At 39.0% G+C, this 22,026-nt stretch overlaps 1 protein-coding gene across 2 annotated transcripts in view; it reads right to left on the bottom strand.

Annotated features, from left to right (window-relative positions):
* The window catches only part of arhgap23a (Rho GTPase activating protein 23a), a 76,930-nt gene that overhangs the window by 50,438 nt on the left and 4,466 nt on the right, over nucleotides 1-22,026 (bottom strand). The window contains exon 1 of one of the 2 annotated variants that reach the window (XM_056261596.1): nucleotides 17,709-17,952. The exons of the other annotated variant lie outside the window; for it this stretch is intronic. Coding sequence (XP_056117571.1) covers nucleotides 17,709-17,762 — 54 coding nt within the window. The 5' untranslated portion in view covers nucleotides 17,763-17,952. Of the gene's footprint in view, nucleotides 1-17,708; nucleotides 17,953-22,026 lie in introns of those variants that run through there. 2 annotated transcript variants of the gene reach the window in all.

Here is a 22,026-nt window from a genome sequence, read left to right on the forward strand (position 1 = left end):
AGTGGAGGAGTGAGAGGAGTGGAGGAGTGAGAGGAGAGGAGGAGTGAGAGGAGTGGAGGAGTGAGAGGAGAGGAGGAGTGAGAGGAGAGGAGAGTAGGAGTGAGAGGATAGGAGAGGAGAGTAGGAGTGAGAGGAGAGGAGAGGAGAGGAGTGAAGTTAAAGGATAGGAGAGGAGAGTAGTGAGAGGATAGGAGAGGAGAGTAGGAGTGAGAGGAGTGAGAGGAGAGAAGTTAAAGGATAGGAGAGGAGAGTAGTGAGAGGATAGGAGAGGGGAGTAGGAGTGAGAGGAGTGAGAGGAGAGGAGGAGTGAGAGGAGACTAGGAGTGAGAGGATAGGAGAGTAGGAGTGAGAGGAGAGGATAGGAGAGGAGAGTAGGAGTGAGAGGAGAGGAGTGAGAGGAGTGGAGGAGTGAGAGGAGTGGAGGAGTGAGAGGAGAGGAGGAGTGAGAGGAGTGGAGGAGTGAGAGGAGAGGAGGAGTGAGAGGAGAGGAGAGTAGGAGTGAGAGGATAGGAGAGGAGAGTAGGAGTGAGAGGAGAGGAGGAGTGAGAGGAGAGGATAGGAGAGGAGAGTAGGAGTGAGAGGAGAGGAGTGAGAGGATAGGATAGGAGATGAGAGGAGAGGAGTGAGAGGAGGAGTGAGAGGAGTGAGAGGAGAGGAGGAGTGAGAGGAGAGGAGAGTAGGAGTGAGAGGATAGGAGAGGAGAGTAGGAGTGAGAGGAGAGGAGGAGTGAGAGGAGAGGATAGGAGAGGAGAGTAGGAGTGAGAGGAGAGGAGTGAGAGGATAGGATAGGAGATGAGAGGAGAGGAGTGAGAGGAGGAGTGAGAGGAGTGAGAGGAGAGGAGGAGTGAGAGGAGTGGAGGAGTGAGAGGAGAGGAGGAGTGAGAGGAGTGGAGGAGTGAGAGGAGAGGAGGAGTGAGAGGAGTGGAGGAGTGAGAGGAGAGGAGGAGTGAGAGGAGTGGAGGAGTGAGAGGAGAGGAGGAGTGAGAGGAGAGGAGAGTAGGAGTGAGAGGATAGGAGAGGAGAGTAGGAGTGAGAGGAGAGGAGGAGTGAGAGGAGTGGAGGAGTGAGAGGAGAGGAGGAGTGAGAGGAGTGAGAGGAGTGAGAGGAGAGGAGGAGTGAGAGGAGTGGAGGAGTGAGAGGAGAGGAGGAGTGAGAGGAGAGGAGAGTAGGAGTGAGAGGATAGGAGAGGAGAGTAGGAGTGAGAGGAGAGGAGGAGTGAGAGGAGAGGATAGGAGAGGAGAGTAGGAGTGAGAGGAGAGGAGTGAGAGGATAGGATAGGAGATGAGAGGAGAGGAGTGAGAGGAGGAGTGAGAGGAGTGAGAGGAGAGGAGGAGTGAGAGGAGAGGAGAGTAGGAGTGAGAGGATAGGAGAGGAGAGTAGGAGTGAGAGGAGAGGAGGAGTGAGAGGAGAGGATAGGAGAGGAGAGTAGGAGTGAGAGGAGAGGAGTGAGAGGATAGGATAGGAGATGAGAGGAGAGGAGTGAGAGGAGGAGTGAGAGGAGTGAGAGGAGAGGAGGAGTGAGAGGAGTGGAGGAGTGAGAGGAGAGGAGGAGTGAGAGGAGAGGAGAGTAGGAGTGAGAGGATAGGAGAGGAGAGTAGGAGTGAGAGGAGAGGATAGGAGAGGAGAGTAGGAGTGAGAGGAGAGGAGTGAGAGGATAGGATAGGAGATGAGAGGAGAGGAGTGAGAGGAGGAGTGAGAGGAGTGAGAGGAGAGGAGAGTAGGAGTGAGAGGATAGGAGAGGAGAGTAGGAGTGAGAGGAGAGTAGGAGTGAGAGGAGAGGAGTGAGAGGATAGGATAGGAGATGAGAGGAGAGGAAGTGAGAGGAGAGGAGGAGTGAGAGGATAGGAGATGAGAGGAGTGAGAGGAGAGGAGGAGTGAGAGGATGGGATAGGAGAGGAGAGGAGGAGTGAGAGGAGAGGAGTGAGAGGATAGGAGAGGAGAGGAGGAGTGAGAGGAGAGGAGAGGAGTGAGAGGATGGGATAGGAGAGGAGAGGAGAGAAGGAGTGAGAGGATAGGATAGGAGAGAAGTGAGAGGAGAGGAGTGGAGAGGAGAGGATAGGAGAGGATGGGAGAGGAGAGGAGAGGAGAGGAGAGGAGAGGAGAGGAGAGGAGAGGAGAGGAGAGGAGAGGAGTGAGAGGAGAGGAGTGAGAGGATGGGATAGGAGAGGAGAGAAGGAGTGAGAGGATAGGATAGGAGAGGAGTGAGAGGATGGGAGAGGAGAGGAGAGGATAGGAGAGAATGGGAGAGGAGAGGAAAGGAGAGGAGAGGAGAGGAGAGGAGAGGAGATGAGAGGAGTGAGAGGAGAGGCGAGGAGAGGAGTGAGAGGAGAGGAGTGAGAGGATAGGATAGGATAGGATAGGATAGGAGAGGAGAGGAGAGGAGAGGAGAGGAGAGAGGAGGAGAGGAGGAGAGGAGAGGAGTGGAGGAGAGGAGGAGAGGAGAGGAGTGGAGGAGAGGATAGGATAGGATAGAATAGGAGAGGAGAGGATAGGAGAGGAGAGGCGAGGAGTGAGAGGAGAGGAGAGGAGAGGAGAGGTCTTTTTCATGGTCCGTGTCAGTTCATTCTGTAAGTCCTCTGGAAGCCTTGGGTCAAACTGCCTGAGGTGTTGGAGGCCCCTGAAAGTCTGAGGTCCTGGGTCACTGCCCCTCCACAAATCCAGACATGGTTACTGGAGATTATTCCTGTTATTATTTTGTATTATTATTTGTGTAGTCTTTAACAATTACTTATGTGTTTTAATTTGTGCTACACCTGCAAAATGTCAAGTGAATTGAAAATTTTTATTTGACTTTTTTCATTATACACATTACCATTCAAAAGTAATCCGGCAAAAATCCTATCATCACCAGCGTGCAATGAATCTTGGGATAGTGTGAGCCGCAAAGGATCCATCTGTTGTATCCTTAATGGCCCGGGAAAGGAAGGCCGCATTTGAAGGAGCCTTGGAATTGGGACAGCCTTCCTCGCGCCGGTATGATGCATTCGGTCTTTGCATGCAGCTTTTGAATGTGATTGGCTGATTAGATATTTGCGTTAATGAACAGTTGAACAGGTGTACCTAATAAAGTGGCCGGTGAGTGTATATATATATATTTAGGTGACCTGGATGTTTAATTATCAGACTGTTTTGGGCTTTGAATTTAAATAACTTTCATCACTGAAATCAGAGAGGGTCCAGTTTTTATTCTTACAAACTGGACAAACCAAGTGTAAACAATGCGTTACGTTCCTAATGAAGTATTCAGCCAACTGGCAGGTAGTTTTATTTACTACCAAAGTCCATTTACTCACATTAGCTGCTTGCCAAGTGTTAATTCTGGACCCTGAATTAAAAAATAAAGCTGGGAATATTCCAGAAGTGCCCTCCGAATCATCCAGACGATGGCACTCAACCATAACAGACCAGCCCCTAGGAGCTTCCAGCCCAGCTCTGAGCAGAAAACAGCTCATCTGAAACAGATAGCAACTCTCTATGGGTTTTACAATGATACTGGCTAAATCATTCTCTCTCTCTCATACACACAGACACACAGACACACACACACACACACACACACACACACACACACACACACGTACAGAACATTTTGGTTTCCTATCCCAATGACACACATTCTAACAAACGCACACGAAGCTCCAGACATTATTTTGAAAATAAACCATGGTTCTCACTATCAACCCATCTGTGAACTCTTTCCTGTTGTTTGTAAGGACTTTGCAGAGATACAGTCTCTAATATGCGTGTATAAAATGGGTTCTTGTAGGTGTTTTGTCCCGCAGGCCCTTTCATGTTGCCATGTGAGATTCAGGTTAGCAGAACTGGCCGAGGAGTCACGCAAATGCCGATTACAGATGTGGGCACTTCCTGCTGTGTATCATGGCTGACGGGGAATTTTTATTTGCTTATGATAGTCTCTTAGTTTTGCAGAGCCGTACTTTTGACTGCAGGGTCAATGACACGTAAAAGGATCCATTATGAAGAAAAGGACCAATACAAAAAATAAAAAAAATCTTTGTATTTATGTTAGTTTCATATGATTTGGAGAAAAAAAAATCGAAATGACTCTAAAATAGTTGAAAACATTTTCTTAACCTCTTGAATATGATGTGGATGAACAATGCCATTCAAAAGTTTGGAGCCAGATAAAAATTATACTTTTATACAGCAAAGATTAATTAAATGTATCAAAAGTGACAGTAAAGGCATTTATAATGTTACAAAAGCTTTCTCTTTCAAACAAATGCTGTTCTTTTGAACTTTTCTTTATTCATCAAATAATCCTGAAAAAAATGTATCACTGTTTCCACAACAATATTAAGCAGCATAATAATAACAAATGTTTTTTGAGCAGCAAATCAGCATAGAATGATTTCTGAAGGATCATCTGACACTGAAGTGAAATAAAATACAATTTCATGGAATAAAATGCAATCTTAGTAAGCATAAGAGACTTCTTTCAAAAACATAAGAAAACGTTTGAATGGTAGTGTACACATCTTAAAAGTCATTTCTTAAAATGTTTTTTTTAAAATGATATGATATTTTAAGAGAATGAATGATCTTGACTCACATTCATGAGGGTCTGCAGTGGTCTCTATATGATATCATTTCCTGTTTTTTCTGAATGCTGGTTGCACCACTTGAATTTTCAAATAACTTAAAATTTAATAAAATAAATATAATTTTCATACATTTTTGAATAAATTAATAGATTCAGATACCTGACCCAGTCTTCTTTGTAGCTTATTCTGTCCAAAAGCTGCTCACTGTTTGACAGCCATGTTAAAACAAAACCAGTTTTGCTATTTGCATACAGTATATTTTTTTAAACCGCCTTGCATCACAAGCATATCTATAGTCACTAATATTTTTTTCCTAAGTAGGCAGCTCACTAGGTTGTGGAACTCCAACAACAGCTGAGAAAGAGAGAAAGAGAGAGAGAGAGAGAGAGAGAGAGAGAGAGAGAGAGAGAGAGAGAGAGAGAGAGAGAGAGAGAGAGAGAGAGAGAGAGAGAGAGAGAGAGAGAGAGAGAGAGAGAGAGAGAGAGAGAGAGAGAGAGAGAGAGAGAGAGAGAGAGAGAGAGAGAGAGAGAGAGAGAGAGAGAGAGATGACTTGAAGGAGAAAGAGGAAGGCAGAGAAATGTGTATTCATAGATTTCAGCTGAGAGATAGGCCTAACCAAATAAGGCAACAGCTTAAAGAAGAGACTGATCTTGAAAAAGAAAGTAGCTAAAGAGATAAATAAAGGTCACAAACTGCTGAGATTTGTTAAAGGGGCCATATCACAGAAAGCTGGATTTTGGTCTTTAAAATTAAAATTAAAATTAAAATTTAAAATTAAGCTCCTTAACCGATCCACTCAGACTTTATGGAAACTAAGCTGCAAAAATGGGTCATTCATAAATCATGATGATATTGACGTCACGACCATGAGCACTTATAGGACCAACTACGTTTACACAATCAATGTCCATTCAGTATTCAGCAGATTGTCATGTCATGTAAGAACTTTGTTTGGAGTAACAGAATACATGTAACGGCGTTACGTGATCAGAATACAAAAATCTGGTAACTGTAATTCGTTGAAGTTACGTCAAAAAATACAGTAATCAGATTACAATTACATTTTGTAAAAATGGGAATACAATCAGGATTACAATGGTTTAACTTAAAACGAAATAAATTAGTATTTTGACATAATTGACAGTATGATGCGTGGATCACTGTTAGATCCATGGAGACTGCTGATAATCTGCGGGTCGGGTGGGCCAAGTAAAAAAAATAAAGCATTCCAATTAATTGCGGGTGGATCGGGGTATTTGGTAACGGCTGTGAAGCGCTGTATATATATATGACAATAAACTCAAAGTCTATATCCAGCCTTTGCTTGGGATGAACGCATTTTAATTAGTGTGTTTGTATGGGAGGTAGCAGTGACAATTTGCAGGAACCTTGGGGTGACATTTGATAAATCCCTATCCTTTTAAACCCACATCAAATCGCTGACCAAATCCTGTTTTTTCCACTTACGTAATTTAAGTAAATTGAGGTCTGTGGTCTCTCACTCAGAGCTGGAGATGCTCATTCATGCCTTCATTTCCTCCCGTATTGATTATTGTAACTCACTTTTCTCTTCACTTAACAAATCTGTTCTTCATCGACTGCAATCCATTCAAAATTCAGCTGCTAGGTTACTTACTCGATCAAATAGGCGCACCCATATCACCCCGATACTCTGCTCCCTTCACTGGCTTCCTGTAACTTACAGGATCCAATTCAAAATACTAACCATAACCTATAGGGCTTTACATGGCCAGGCCCCTGCTTATCTTGCTGACATAATTCATTTTCATACCCCTCTCCAGTCTCTCAGGTCTAATAATCAAAATCTGCTATCTACGCCACGCACTCGTTTAAAGACATGTGGGGATAGAGCCTTTGCCTCTATGTCTATGGTACCCAGATTATGGAATGCTTTGCCAACCAGTATTAGGTTTGCTGAGAATGTGGACAGTTTTAGGGGACAAGTGAAGACTCATTTTTTCAGGTTAGCTTTTGAGTAATCTCTGTACTTTATTATATTGATAATTTTATGTTGTATTTGATTTTATATCCATTTTTGTCTATTGTAAAGCGCTTTGTGACTTAGTCTGTTAAAGGCGCTGTATAAATAAATTTTACTTACTTACTTACTTACTAATTTATGTTTGAGGGGAGTAAAGACTGTGTTTAGGCTATTAAGGAAATGCAATTTTGCCAAAGAAGAACTTACTTTAAAGTTAAACAGCTAGGCCTAAATGTTCATTTAAAAGCAGCCTACTTCAGTGTAATATGCTACCATATCATCACATTTTAACACTGAGAATTAGAATAATTGTAATGTGACGATCGGGTGCGGATATCTAAATCTGACTCACGTGAGCCACATACTGGTGCATGCACAATCATTCTCCTAAATATTGCTTTTTACTTGATTTTACCCTATGTGACCTTGAAGGAATCCAAAAGTAATCAGATTACATTACTTTCATATTGTGGTGCTTGGATTACGTAACTGAATATTTTTTATGAAGTCATTTGTAACTGTAACGGAATACATTTTTAAAGCAACTCTCCCAACTCTGTTTGCTTGACATCATGACCATTTCAAAATCTGGGGATGGTTAATATTTTTTGAAAGTCTCTTTTGCTCACCAAAGCTGCATTTAAAGGAGAACTCCGGCGCAAAATGAACCTTTGGTCTAATAAAACATTGGTACCTAGTCAACCGTTCTCTGAGATTTGTTTTCATGATAATCAAATGTAAAGAGTTTTATCTCTAAAAACTGTTTAGCGTATAACGCTAGTAATGGGGGCATCTATTAAGTAAAAAGAAATCGCTAGTTTATACCACTAACAAGACTCAAAATAGCCCCACACTAACACAGTAACATAATGAGGGTCCCTACATGCAAAACGAAGCATTGAGAACTTTGTAAGTGTACAGACCGTTTAATAAGAAGATATTTTATGAAGACAGTCCACTTCGTGTATACAGACAGGAGCCATCTTTGGAAAACAGTCTCAACTAGTCAAACCACGAACGACGTGCTAAGTGAGCTGAACTGTATGAAGTTCAGTGAACTTCTGAACTGTATGAATGGCGTTCGTGGTTTGACTAGTCGAGACTGTTTTCCAAAGATGGCTCCTGTCTGTATACACGAAGTGGACTGTCTTCATAAAATATCTTCTTATTAAACGGTCTGAACACTTACAAAGTTCTCAATGCTTCGTTTTGCATGTAGGGACCCTCATTATGTTACTGTGTTAGTGTGGGGCTATTTTGAGTCTTGTTAGTGGTATAAACTAGCGATTTCTTTTTACTTAATAGATGCCCCCATTACTAGCATTATACGCTAAACAGTTTTTAGAGATAAAACTCTTTACATTCGATTATCATGAAAACAAATCTCAGAGAACGGTTGACTAGGTACCAATGTTTTATTAGACCAAAGGTTCATTTTGCGCCGGAGTTCTCCTTTAAGTGATACAGCAGTACACAGTACAGTAAAACAGCAATATTGTGAAATATCACAATTTTTTAAATACTGTTTTCTATTTGAATATATTTTAATATGTAATTATTCTTGTGATGTTAAAGCTGAATTTTCAGCATCATTACTCCAGTCTTTAGTGTCACATGATCCTTCAGAAATCATTCTAATATGATGATTTGATGCTCAAGAAACATTTATTATTATTAGCAATGTTGTAAACGTGGTAAATTTGCAGCAAGTAAGTGAGGATATGAGCAGGCTTCACTCAAAGTATACACTAATAAACTTTAAGAGTGCTGGCCTGGATGATTAGAATACGAAAAATAGGAGAGAGGCCGCACTATATGCATGTGTTCTTTTTCTTTTAATTTGCACAGACGCGTTTCGGCGCATGCCTTCTTCGGTGTGCAACAAGATCACAATGTAGCCTACATTGTGATCTTGTTGCACACTGAAGGCGGCACGCGCCGAAATAAATTTTTTTAACAATTGGCAATGTTGAAAAAACAATGTTAATATTTTTGTGGAAACCCTGATGCATTTATTTTCAGCATTCTTTGATGAATAGAAAATACAAAAAGAACAGCATTTATTTGACATTTTGACATATTTTGTAACATTTTACATGTCTTTACTTTCACATTTGATCAATTTAATGCATCCTTGCTGTTGCTGAATAAAAGCATTCATTTCTGTCAAAAATGACTGAGCCCAAACTTTTGAACTGTAGTATGCATTTGCAAACTGATTTCCACATGAGTTTCCAAGTTGGATGTCCAACTTTAAGTGTTGTTTTATTGCCTGTGTTCAAGCATTGGATTCCAACCAGGGGTCATTAATAGTTTTTTTCCTACTTTTTATTATCTTTTAAGACATGACTATTTCTAAAAGTCTGAGAAAACAGAAAATTGTCATTTAAACTAAATTATGTACATTTTTAAATCAAAATAGCCTTGATAAATATATCAGTGGGCCTCAGAGAACAAATAAACTGCTGCAAAAGTGTAGAATACGGCTCCTTAGATCATTTAAACATGAATTCTGATGGATAACTAATGAAGAATATGACAGGATCGGGCAGACCGGAGAGCTGTCCTCCCTGCCCTCGGGCTGCAGTTACCCGCTCGAATTATCTCTCCATCAGCCGCTCCAGCGAGGCAAGTCCCAGGCTCCAATCCCAGCCTGCCTGGACATGCTTCCCTAGGGGAAAACATCTTATCCCCTAACACAGACTCAGAGAGAGGGATGTTTGTGTTTATAGGCATGGGTTGCATGCTTAATCATATACAGAACTTGAGCCTATCAAGCAGTGTATTTGTCTAAACAATGATAAACATAATGCTGAGGTTGCTGACAAGTTTGCAAGTTGTTAAGGACAAACCAATAAACTCAGAATATACAAACACAAAGAACCGCACAAAGCACACGGACTGTATTTGACCTTGTTCCACCATCTATACCCAGAAGAATAAAAACAACACTAGTGGCGTTTCAGTCATGAACACATCTGTGTTTTTTGGACAAATCATTTACGTTAACAAATTGTTTCCGTTTAGTAATTTTTTCATCCACTAAAGAAGAATTCTATTTGTTGGACATATTGAACGAATATGCTCCCTTCACTGAAGTGTTTTGAGCCTGAACAAGATGGCATCGAACGAGTTTTGTGGAGAAACTCAATGAACGGTAACACTTTAGTTTAGGGTCCAATTCTCACTATTAACTAGTTGCTTGTTAGCATGCATATTACTACGATATTGGGTGTTTATTAGTACTTATAAAGCACATATTAATGCCTTATTCTGCATGACCATATTCGACATCCGTTAATCCTATACACCTAAACATAACAACGAGTTTGAGGCAAAAGTTAATTGTGAGAATTGTACCCTAATCTAAAGCGTGTCCCAATGAACAAAGCATCTTATTCATGAAAGAAACAAATTGAGGCATATTGAAGAACAAGGATCTCCAGACTGAATGCGAGATCGGCACGCGAGTTAAAAATGGGCCAATTTATGCATGCGTAAAAATGACTTATCACCACATACATTACAATGACTAAAGATGTTTTTGACACTCATAGCCCATAGGCTATTGTTAACTTATTGCTTGATAAATGTCAATTAGTTTGCAGAATTTTGTGTAATAAATGAGAAATTTCTTATGATGCTTAAACACTATTTTTAAAGTCTCTTAGTCCACTGTAAAAAAAAAAAAAAATGTTTTTTTGTTTTTCAAATAAATACAACAAAGATTACTGGAGTATGTTTTGGTCAGGAATCAATCAGTTTTTTTAATGAATATGAATGAATCCGTTTGAACTAATCTGTTATGTGAACGATTTACTGATATTACTGTTGAGAAAGGATTACTAAACAAATCTCTGAACAAATCTTTTAGGTGAGGATTCGAGTCACTGGAATGAATAAACTCTTGACAATGACATCATGCCCACTGAGTTACAGCTAAATATACAGTTTGATCGGTCTTCTCTTCCTTCCTCTCTTTCTCTCTCTCTCTCTCTCTTCCCCACACAGCTGTGTACCACATCAACAAGCGGATCTGTATTAGCTGCTGTTTTCTGCTGAAAGAGAGAGTCATTGTGTGATTCTCCTCACAACACAACAGCCCTGCCCAACTATTCCTTTAATTCTGCTCTCGTTTCCCACTCTGTCTTTCTGCAGGGCACACAGGAATGCAATCCAGTGGGAAGAGAGGCATTTTCATCACACTCAAGCAAAAATTGCCCTCTGCCCACACTGTCCTCATCACAGGAATGGAAAGTTTTGGCTTTTGCTCCGATATTACAATCAAATGTGCGTAAGATTTGCAAGACTGAAAGAAATCTTGGAGAAATTACAATACCTGCAGAAAGATGTGGTTTCAGGGTATAATTTAGGATATTCATTATTATGTTTCGTTATTTTTGCTTACATTACATTATTAGCCATTTATCATCAAAAAGAAAAACAAAATAACAGAAAGCTTCGTCTGGACACCTGTATTATTATAGTGGTTATCAATATACATTTTAAGGTACAAACTTGCAGATTTTGGTACTTCAAGTAACTTAAAATATTATTTCACTTAATGAAACATGATTATAAGTTGTGAAATATACACAGACACCAGCATGTAGTACTAGAAACATTGTAAATATAGCCTATTTTAAATTATGCTAAATTTGGCAAACTGTTTTTACAGTGGCAAAGCTCATAAGAACACTACATAATAAGTACTAATTAAAGAAAAACATTGTTTAAAAATGTTTTAGATATGTATAATATGAAGTATAATATGTTGCAGAATACTTACATCAACCACCCTATATACCATCATTTTACAGTAGTAACTGTAAGTAACTAGTATTTTTGTAGAAACGGTAATGTGGTAAATGTTTGTAAGTAATACTGTAGTGTGACTAACCCAACAGAAACCATGTACACAAGCATGCTTGCAACAAAAAAAACATGCTCATGAGTCAATTAAGTCACATGAGCTGCTGGAAAAGATATGTGGACATGCAGGGTCACTGGGTCACTGTCATGGTTATTCCCATCAAACGCAGGTCACTGAAGTGACTGCAGGCCACCGAGACAGTCAAATGACTAACAAGAGCACTTCTGTAATGGTTCGTCAGGTTCACATTAGGTTATAGAGACAGACACAGAGGGAGAAGGAGAGCTTGAGAGAGAGAGATCAATAAGCAGCCATTATGTGAGTGCCGTCATCCACTGGGAGCAGTGGTGGAGGTCGACGCCCATCTGGGGCTCAGCATTCAACATTTAAAGCCTACAGCCATCATTCTTCAAATAGTCCCAACAATACTGCAGTGAATAACAGCATACTGCTCACACATGTTTTACACTGTGCCCCTGCATTTCAATACGATGAGTCAGCGATATCTGAAGGGTGGAGCGTTATTGAAGTAGCTTCATAACTGTAGCTCAGTGCTGTTTTAATGTATGTGTCACAGGAAGACACTATATTGATGAGCAGAACTGTTCGATTAGTTCTCGCCATCCCTGTTATTCTCTTCTTCTGTTTCTGTAAATCACTGGCGGAGGGTGTGTGTGTCATCTCGCCCCACCCAGACCACACTTTCTCAGAAAGGAAGCATTTCTAAATTTGGATCAGTGTGCATCAATTCCTCATTCACCACACAATTTCCCGAACTCACAGAAGCATTAAACTGGCATGAGATGAGAGAGGATCTAAAACACTCCCTACTGTGTAAGTCTGACCAATCAAAATCCCTGAATCACTCGTAATGAACTTCCTTCTAAATGATATCTTTCCATGCATCAACACATTTAGCCTCTGTCCTTGTCTATTTTTCCCCCCAATCAATCCATCCATTCATCATCCATCATCCACCTACAGTTTGTGTCAAAACTGATGAACATGTTCTTCAACAAGATGATTCAAAGTGATGATACAAGACCTATACATTTAGTAGAATGTGTGTGTGGAGGGGGGGGGGATCACTGAATATGAATATAGACATTTAGACCCAACAAAATATTGGATTTTTACAGAATTTTTAACACTTTTATTCAGCAAGAAAGCATTAAATTGATAAATTAATAATTAATTACTGTAATTAATCGCACATCAAATTTGTCTGAGAAATTACCGCCAAAAGATCATTTAAAGTCATTATTGCGTTAAATGAGAAAAGTATCAAATACACATAAAAAGTAGCTTTAAAAGAAATATTTCATTTGATTCAACATACAATTTATTACACACACGGGTGCGTTAAATGCAATAAATCATTTCATTTTTCCATAACTTAAATAAACTTGTAAAATCGACAGCCGTTATACATAATGTTAAACAAGATTTCTATTTCAAATAAACGCTGTTCTTTTGACCTTTCTATTCAAAGACAAAAATGGACCATGGTTTCCACAAAAATATTAAGCAGCACAACTATTTTCAACATTAATAATAATAAATGTTTCTTGAGCACCAAACCAGTATGTGATTTCTGAAGAATCACGTGGCACTGAAGACTTTGCCATCAGCTTTGCCATCACAGAAATTTAATTTCAAAATATATTATAAATATATAGAAAACAGTTATTTTGAATGGTAATAACATTTCAATATCAACTGTTTTAACTGTATTTTTGATCATATAAGCAGAGGCTTTTTACATAAACATTTTTTTTAAAACCAAACCCAAACATTTGATTTGAATGGTAGTGTAGAAAGAATGAAATGGATAAAGTGAGTTGAGAGTGAAAAGCAGCTCTGGAGGCCCGTAATGATGTTTAAACAGTGTCTAAGTGCTAATGGACCTCTGCTCTCCAAACATTCAACCTCTTTTCTCTCATAGACACCTAAACTTTGAGCTTGTAGTTTGGCACAAATTCTCTCTCTCTTTCTAACACACACAAACTCTTTCCATACCGCAGAGCAAGTGATCCCAATAGGGCTTTCAGGATACATAAGTGCTAACCAAACTGCTCGTGTACAACTCTGAGATCCTTCCATTGAGTTCGATCTTCTAGGCTGCAGTCTTGAAATGAATTTATTTCCATTTATTGTGATTTTAAAGCAGTGGGGAATCAAACAGTTGTGTTTCTTTGTATGACTAAACAATATAGATCATGAAATAATTAAAGGGTTAGTTCACCCAAAAATGAAAAGTCTGTCATTAATTACTCACCCTCATTGTTCCAAGCCCGTAAGACCTTCGTTCATCTTCAGAACACAAATGAAGATCTTTTTGATGAAATCTGAGAAATCCGAAATCCCTCCAATTGACAGCAACGTCATTTCAGCTTTCAAGGCCCAGAAAAGGCTTTGTTAAAATAGTCATGGTTCAACCTTATGAAGCGACGAGAAGACTTTTTGGGCGTAAAAGCTCTGAGATTTCATCATAAATATCTTCATTTGTGTTTCCGAAGAAGAATGAAGGTCTTGCGGGTTTGTAACAACATGAGGGTGAGTAATTAACCCTTTAGGTGAACTAACCCTTTAGCTAATATAGATCATGCAAATTAAGTAATATAGACTGACAATGGTTTTGAATGTGTTTATTGGAGTGCATATGACTGACTGCTCTGATCTGATATTTGTGAGCACTAAATGCAGTCTGCTGATCTCTCTAAATGAAGTGAAGTGTGTTCTCATGTCCTCTTCTTTCCTTTCCCTCCTCTCTGCCCAACCGCTTTGTGATAATTGAATCAGGGTTCAATTAGGCATGACTGGGAGGGAGAGCAGCACATTCACTCTCTCTCTCTCTCTCACACACACTCGTACCACATCCTCTGAGCACAACAACAGCAGACTATATTTATCAAGTGTATTTGGGTTTACTTTAGTCCATAATGAGAAAATAAGATATTTTAATCTCCCTCCCTGATCTTTTCTTGTCCTAAATATCTCTCTCTGTCTCTCTTTGTGTGTGTTGGTTGGGAACAGGTTATTACTTACATAACATGCATAACTGCCACACTCTATAAGATTATTATTCCACTATTGTCAATAACATTATAAGTTTTACATTGCCACATAATGGATGCTGAACAAAATCATCAACTGGGCCAATAGGTCTGTCAACATACAGAATCCACCAAAATTCACACTTTTACACAGTTAAAATATGCATGCCATGAATGTTATATATCGAAACATGAATTATTTTAAATAAAGATAGCAGATGTTAATTATTCAAGCAAAAATAAATGCGTCAGAAATATAATTCTGTCAAGTTTCAAATGCTAAAAAAAGATGAATATACTGTTCAAAATCTGGACTCTTTAGTTAAACATTAGTGACTCAAAAAGAATCACATTAGTGATTCATGTCATTATGCTGTCTTCAAGTGCACGCGGGAAGCTTGTACCCCGAAAAATAAACCTAAATAATTACATTTAAATTCAAAATTATGAACAATATGCATTTTATCACTTACTTAGATGGTATCATAACCAAATGTTTTTGTTAAAGCAAACTGTGAAAGTTGAGCAATTAACTTTAAGCAGTCACTCACTATAAACTTGCTTTTCACTTTTTTTGTCTATATTATAGATCAGTGCTTCCACCATGTTTCAAATCAACACGACCCTTCCAAATTCGACAACTTGTGCATCACCTAGAATTGTTGGAAATTGTTCCCTTTGTTTCCCATGAATACGACTTCGGTCTGTCTTTTATGTGCTCGAAACTCATAGTTACAAATTACCGACTATGATATTGTGCACTTAAAGTGTAATTTCGCCAATTTTCAAACTGTTTTGTATTGTTACAATGTCAGTACTAATGAAAATGAACAATGTTTACTCATTCTCTGTGTTACCTGGACTGAGAAATTTACATTTATTTGTCAACAAAAGTCCGCTGGATGAACCGTTTTGCTTTTTACATCTCCAAGGCTTTCGTGAAAACTATAGATTACACTTTTGCATTTTTGTCTCCCCACCCACGTTCAGTCGGATCAACAGAGGGCTATTAACAGAACAGTTATTGCAAAGTTTATCACTGAAACCTGTATCATAATATGTCTACTCTTTAAACAGCATTATGGTAAATGGAACAAATGGCAACAGCTTTCTCATCTGTAGGTGACGGCGCTTTGCTTCGGGCAGAACTGACCGAACGGCAGTTTCTTTCATTTTTTTCCACTCCATTTGCCCTAAAACACTGTGTTGACAGTCATCCAATTTGAAACGTTGACTATAAACAGAGGTTTTTCAGATCTTCCGTCACAGCGTTTTCTCCATATTTATATTCTTTGCAGCCTTTAGCCACTGCCTACAACACGCTGGATCCTTCAATGGAAACTGAAAGTAACTCGCTCCCGCTAAACGTTTACTCTTTGAATTCTTGCCCCCGGAAACAAAAGTTGACACCATTATGACTAAAAGTTTGCTAAGAAATATTTCCTACTCAAGCAAGGCGGTATTTGACTCTGGTAAGCATGTAGCAAACTGGTGGGAGTGGTGTTGGATGGCAACAGTGTTGAGGTTTTCCTACTTATTTGGTAAAAGGGAAGACAACATCCTTTCTTTCTGTTTTCTCTATTCATATAGCACTTTCTTTTTTTTAAATCACTTTTCTACTGCATGGGCAGTAAAAAGGGCACAATAGTTAATGTGAAGGACTGCAGCTGTGGTTACTCTGATAGGACACCTGTGTGAACTTGAGGAGAACTGACTTTATACGTCCATTAAAAATCACCTTGACACGAAAATGGCTCAAAAAAAGGAAAGCTACCACTTGTTTTGATATTTCGTTATCTAATGCAATGACATTCAGACATTTTCAAGAGTTTAAATACTTTTAAGTGCAAATCAAGATCTCTTTACTAATGCCAGTGAGCTCTAAAGCCATTTTGACTTGCAAACACCAGCAGTGTGGTAATCTTTACTATGGGAGTCTTTAGATTAGACACAGAACAGACACGCTGATTCAGCTCTATTGCTAATGATGCAAAAAAAAAAAAAAAAGTAGTCTTGATGACTATATGCATGTACATTTCTTTCTTTCCTCATCTCACCTCAAAAGGGTCCAATAAAAGGGAAGAGGAAAACCTCTGACTGTAAAACAAGAATTATGACAACGAAAAGATCTGAGAAATACAGTAAAGCTATTTCTCCAGTTGATGCTGTAATGTGCTGGTACACACCCATACACACATGGACAACACACACACACACACTCAAATATACAGCGGTACACATAAACGGTTCCTCTTTCTCTCCTAGTAAATATAAACAGACATACTAATGAAGGAGACAAGCCTGCTTAGACAAAGAAATGTTGAGAAATAAAATAGAAAAGTCATTTGTTGTTTTAAAAATGTCAGTAGTCAAGTCAAGTAGCCTAGTCTATAATAAAAACAACAGAATATATTATTTGATACTATGAGATCAATCAATAGTCAGTTTTACCAATATCAGATATGGTCTTTAAGGGATCATTTATTTCAGTAAAAATTAGGCTAAGTAATAATAATGTTGGACTAAATTATACAACCTGAACTGTCTATGTAACACAGCTATTCATTCTAAAGAGAGAAACAGATCCAAACATGAATATTTAAGATCGCAAACAACTTTATATTCTTCATAAAATGTAAAAACTGTGTATAGGCTATAGCCTATCATATAAAAAAAACAGTCTAAGTACGTTGATCATTTTCACTTACCACGAAAAAAAAAACATTTTTGAGATGTAGGCTATATCAATCATGCACATAATGCATACAACATTAACAAACATTTTTTTTTGTTAAACCACGTTCCGATAAATAAGTGAATGACGTGTGCCTACAGTGATTGATTGATTGATTGACAGGCTGTGCAGCTGAATACTGACGACAACAACAACAACAACAATGTGCTTGTGATGTTAAAGTACGACCATTTCAGTCGAATATCGTGGTAAATACGTGCTTCATAAACTATTAAAGAGTAAAATGCGACGATTAAACCAAGCTGGCAGTTAAAAGGAGTTTCTGTAGGAATAGCGGTCTCATCTGTTTGTACACATTGTATCAACGCTCCTTAATCCTCTTAGGAAATCATGCTCTCTGATTAATACAACACCGTTCAACACACAGAATGATGTTTAACTCGACCTTACACAAACGTTTGCAGAGCATCAGACGCTCAGCGCGTTTCGCTTTAGTGAGGAAAGCTCTTGCACTTACTTCGTTTTCTGGATACGGAGGTATTCCAACAAGGCAAAATGCAACTCCATTCATTGGACAGCTTAACTTGTTTGGCAGGGGGATACCGAGAGGGGGATTCGGGGGGTCGCGATTAAGATATGTATAAAATAAGTATGCTATGAGCGCTTTATATTAAACCGTGGCGTTCACCTATCCAGCTTTCTTCCGTCCACTCGACTCTTTCCCGTTGTTTGCCCGCAGTGCCCTCCCTTTTCCCTCGCCCCGATGCAAATCCGTTCAGTTCTTCCACCGGCCTGTCCCACTACAGCACAACGCGCTGGATTAATCTGCGTGTTGGGTTGTGACGAATAGCGTGGAGCTCCCTCTGGCGGCAGCACGCGGGCATTACAAAACACGACGCGTTGCGTTTGCGTGCGTTCGGAAACTATGACGTAGCGGGACGCGTGACGGGCGCCAGAGCGCGGTGCGTTCAAGGCCATGAAAACAAAGCCCGCTTTGTACCCAGATAAAAAGATAGACGGGAACGAAAAGACATTACAGAAATAAGGAAGGTGAGTAAAGTATGAGTGTGTGTAGAGAGAGGTGCAACTGCTAAAACAGAACAGAAATGATAGCGAGTTAAAAAATAACGACAGTGTGCTAAAGTTATGATAACAGCTGATGATAATACAGTGGTGTTAAATGTTTGTACTTATGTTTTTTTTTTGTTTTTTTGTTTTTTTTTTTTTTTACATAGGCTATAGGCCTACCTTTATAGCCTATATAAAACCACAGGAAATACATTTCATATCATGATTATATTGCCATGATACTCCCACTGTACCTTTTTTGAAAGGTTACAACTTTCATCCAATGATGTTTAGCCTACATAAGGTATTTCAAAGAATATCATGGGGAAACTATGGTAGCCTACATGTCGAAAAATTAATTTTCAAATATTAGACAACTTTCTATTTAACAGTCAATCGCTCTCAAGAGGGAAACAGGAAAAAAAATCTGTGATTTGCTCAGTCACCATTTAGATCGCAAACTGTACAAAAATTTTGTAAAAAATATTTTATTACATTTTTGACAACTAAATCGAGTTATAATCTGTTTTATAACAGATTATAAATCGATCTGTAATCGATTTTATTTAATGATCGTAATTCTACACAAGCTTAAATGTTTATCACAAAAACAATTTTAACCATTTTGAGATATCACCGCACATGCAGAAAACATAGATTTGTAGTTAAATCATGTTCATATAAATAACTGAATGACACGAAGTGATTGATTTGATAAATCATGGTCCTAACATGTATTTGTTAAGAGTTATTCTGAATCATACCACGTCTTAATGTTGTTAAATGACTGTGTTTACTAAAGAGAAATCATGGTAAAAATAATTTTCTCTGGAAGAGTGACACAACGTGAGACAATTATGAGTCGTGCTGGGAGGGAAATGGGAGCTTGAGAGGTCAGAGGTTACGGATTGGGAAGAATGTGACGATTAAACATACAGGCGCTTCAGACTAGAGCTGTGCAGGTCACGCTGTGGTCATGACAGATCAATCAATGAGATGCAGGCAAACAGACGAGCAAATGTAGTATTGATTTAGAGGTCGCTGCTTTAGGCCGGTCGTTTTACCACAGGGGGGAAAAAATGCAATGCCGGATTTAGAGTCTTTCTTAGAAACAATGAATAAAAATAGCTCACATTCTCACAGAAGCTTTTGATTTCCTTGGAGAACTCAGTCTGCTATTTTTTTTTTTTTTTTTTGGTATTTTAGTTGGATTTGCGGGAAGACTTTGGTGTGAAATGACTGTCAAGTAAATATACAGTAGGAAGTCGACTCAAGCTGGCTCATTGTTACTGGCCGACCGGAGGCGCATTGACAAAGCAGCCTGGAGACATGGCAAACGGTGACCTCACTTAGATCAAGTTAAGAAACTCAGCAGTGGAGTGTGTTAGGTCACAGCAAGACAAAGACAAAAAGAAAACCTTTCTGTTGTACACTTTCTTGCTGATTAAATGGAACTGGGCTGAATTGGAGTGTCCGGGAGCTCTGGAAAGCTGTGTACCATCAGCCAGCTCCTTAAAGTTTCTCGTCCTCAGGGGCAGGGCAAAACACACTGGTGCTGCAGAAAACACAGAGAACGTGGCACTGGGCCCTACCGCTGACTCTTCACTGCTTCAGCCCATGTGGCTGTCATTAGAGAGACAGAAAGAAAGAGAGAGAGGCTTTTGCAATACTCCAAGCTCGTTTTGTGTGTTTCTTCAACACATAAATCAAACAAAGCAGGAGATGTTTCGCTGATTTTGTGTGCAGGTGAGTTTTGAGGACAGTAGTGGTCCTAATAACGCCAAAAGTAATGATGTATTATCATATAGTTCACCCAAATTAAAAATCAAGTCAATATTTACTTTGGCAGAGATAAAAATGCAAATGGATTTAGAAGATTTGGCATATATGCCTATAGCACCAGAGTCAAACAGACTACCGTTATAATATTTTAATGCTGTTTTTCTCATTTTTGGAGCTTGGCAACCGCTGGTCACAATTGTCTTTGAGCATTTTGTTTTTTAAAAATATGAGTGAATATTTGAGTAAATAATAGTAGAATGATCTTTTTTAAATGCGATCATTTAAATTCATACCATTCAAAAGTTTGGAGTCTGTAAGATTTTTTTGCTTATTTATTTACTTACAGATAAAAAAAAGATCATACCGACCCCAAACGTTTGATCGTTGGTATATGCAAGGCAATGCATCTGCGTGTTGCACTGATGAATTCATTCCAAACTTGGAATGTGTATGTGTCCATGCTTGTGTGTTTAACTCAGTATTCCCTTCAGCGCTCATTATCCTCTCCTACCACCAAACCAGGTCAAATTATCCCAATAAGCCCTAAGCCACAAGATAAGAGGAGATGGAGCGATTGTGATACTGTAGCTCTGTGCCAAAACACAGCCACATGTGAGCTATTTCTCTCGTTATTTCCATCCATTTTTTTCTGCCACCCTTTTGCCCATCGAGCTCTTATGGGCTTAAAATGTTCACAGGAGGAAAGATTGTGAACTTTTTTTTTTTATTATTGTACCAAAGCATTTGTTAAATCAAGCATGTAGCTCCAGTGCTGCTCAGAATCCTTCATGTGTTTCTCTCATCATCATCATCATCCATGCAGCGCTCGTAACAAAGCACGGCAGCTAGCTTGTAAAAAAACAAAACATTTAGCACAATGTGTTTTTATGTAATGAGCTAATGTTATACCATAAATTCAAGCTGTGTGGGTCTTTCCCATTCTTTTAAGGGGATGTACAGTGGGGTTCCAATAGAGTCACATAGTGAATATGCTTCAGCTTTGTATTTTTCTAATTTAATACCTTTTTTCATTTAAAAAATGTGTATCATAGCAATTTTGAGTTGTATGAATTTCTGAATGTTTCAGTGTTTGCACACTTGAGCTGAATGAACTTGATCAAACCTGATGATCATGTTCTCCAGCATGATTTGAGATGATCCAAAGAGCATCTTGAGCTTCAATGGAAGAGCACCTGACCATCTGTTCAGTCACATGATCAGTGTCACAGATTTGATTAGTGACCAGTCTTATTCATTTTGCATCATAATGTTTCTTTGTTTATACTTTTCAAAAAAGAATCCCAAAGCTTTTTGTTTATTTCTCAGATTTGAAAAATGATCAAATTATCAGTCAAATCCCAATTTTCACGTGGACTCAGATGGTTGAACCCCACTGTACGTGTCAAGGGCAGGAGGAGGAAGTGTTTACAGGGTTCATGACCCCATGTTTTCTGTGGCTCCTCCTACAACCTGTCGTAAATCTATGCTATTCAATCTCTACAGCAGGCCATGCAGCGTTTTGGGTCTGTTTTACAAATTACCAGACTTCAGGAATAAAGAACTCAATTACTTACTCAACTCTGACTTAGAATAAAAACATAATTATTCAACTTGCTATACATATTTAATGTATGTCGAGGCCATTAAAAAGCACTGTATACAGTATTTGTGTATAGATATGCAGCAGAAACATCTGTGATACTCTGCCATATTATCCCTGGAGGAAAGAAGAGAGTACTAAAAAGGTAAAAATAACTGGAGTGAGAGGAAATGCTCTGAATGGAACTGTATTGTGTTACACGAACTACCATTTTCTCTATTTATGAGCTGTACTGAGGCTGTTTTTGGTCGTAGAGACCATCTCATGGTGCTTGTAAAGCGCTAACGTCCTGTTTCCTCATAATTCATGTGACATAGCATACATACCAATATTTCCTTTCTCTTTCACATCACTTCCTCCTGGCTAAAGGTGAGGACCCTTCTGT

This window comes from Rhinichthys klamathensis, unplaced genomic scaffold, assembly GCF_029890125.1.
Source record: "Rhinichthys klamathensis goyatoka isolate OS25496 unplaced genomic scaffold, OSU_Roscu_1.1 h1tg000184l_1, whole genome shotgun sequence".
Lineage (NCBI taxonomy): Eukaryota > Metazoa > Chordata > Actinopteri > Cypriniformes > Leuciscidae > Rhinichthys > Rhinichthys klamathensis.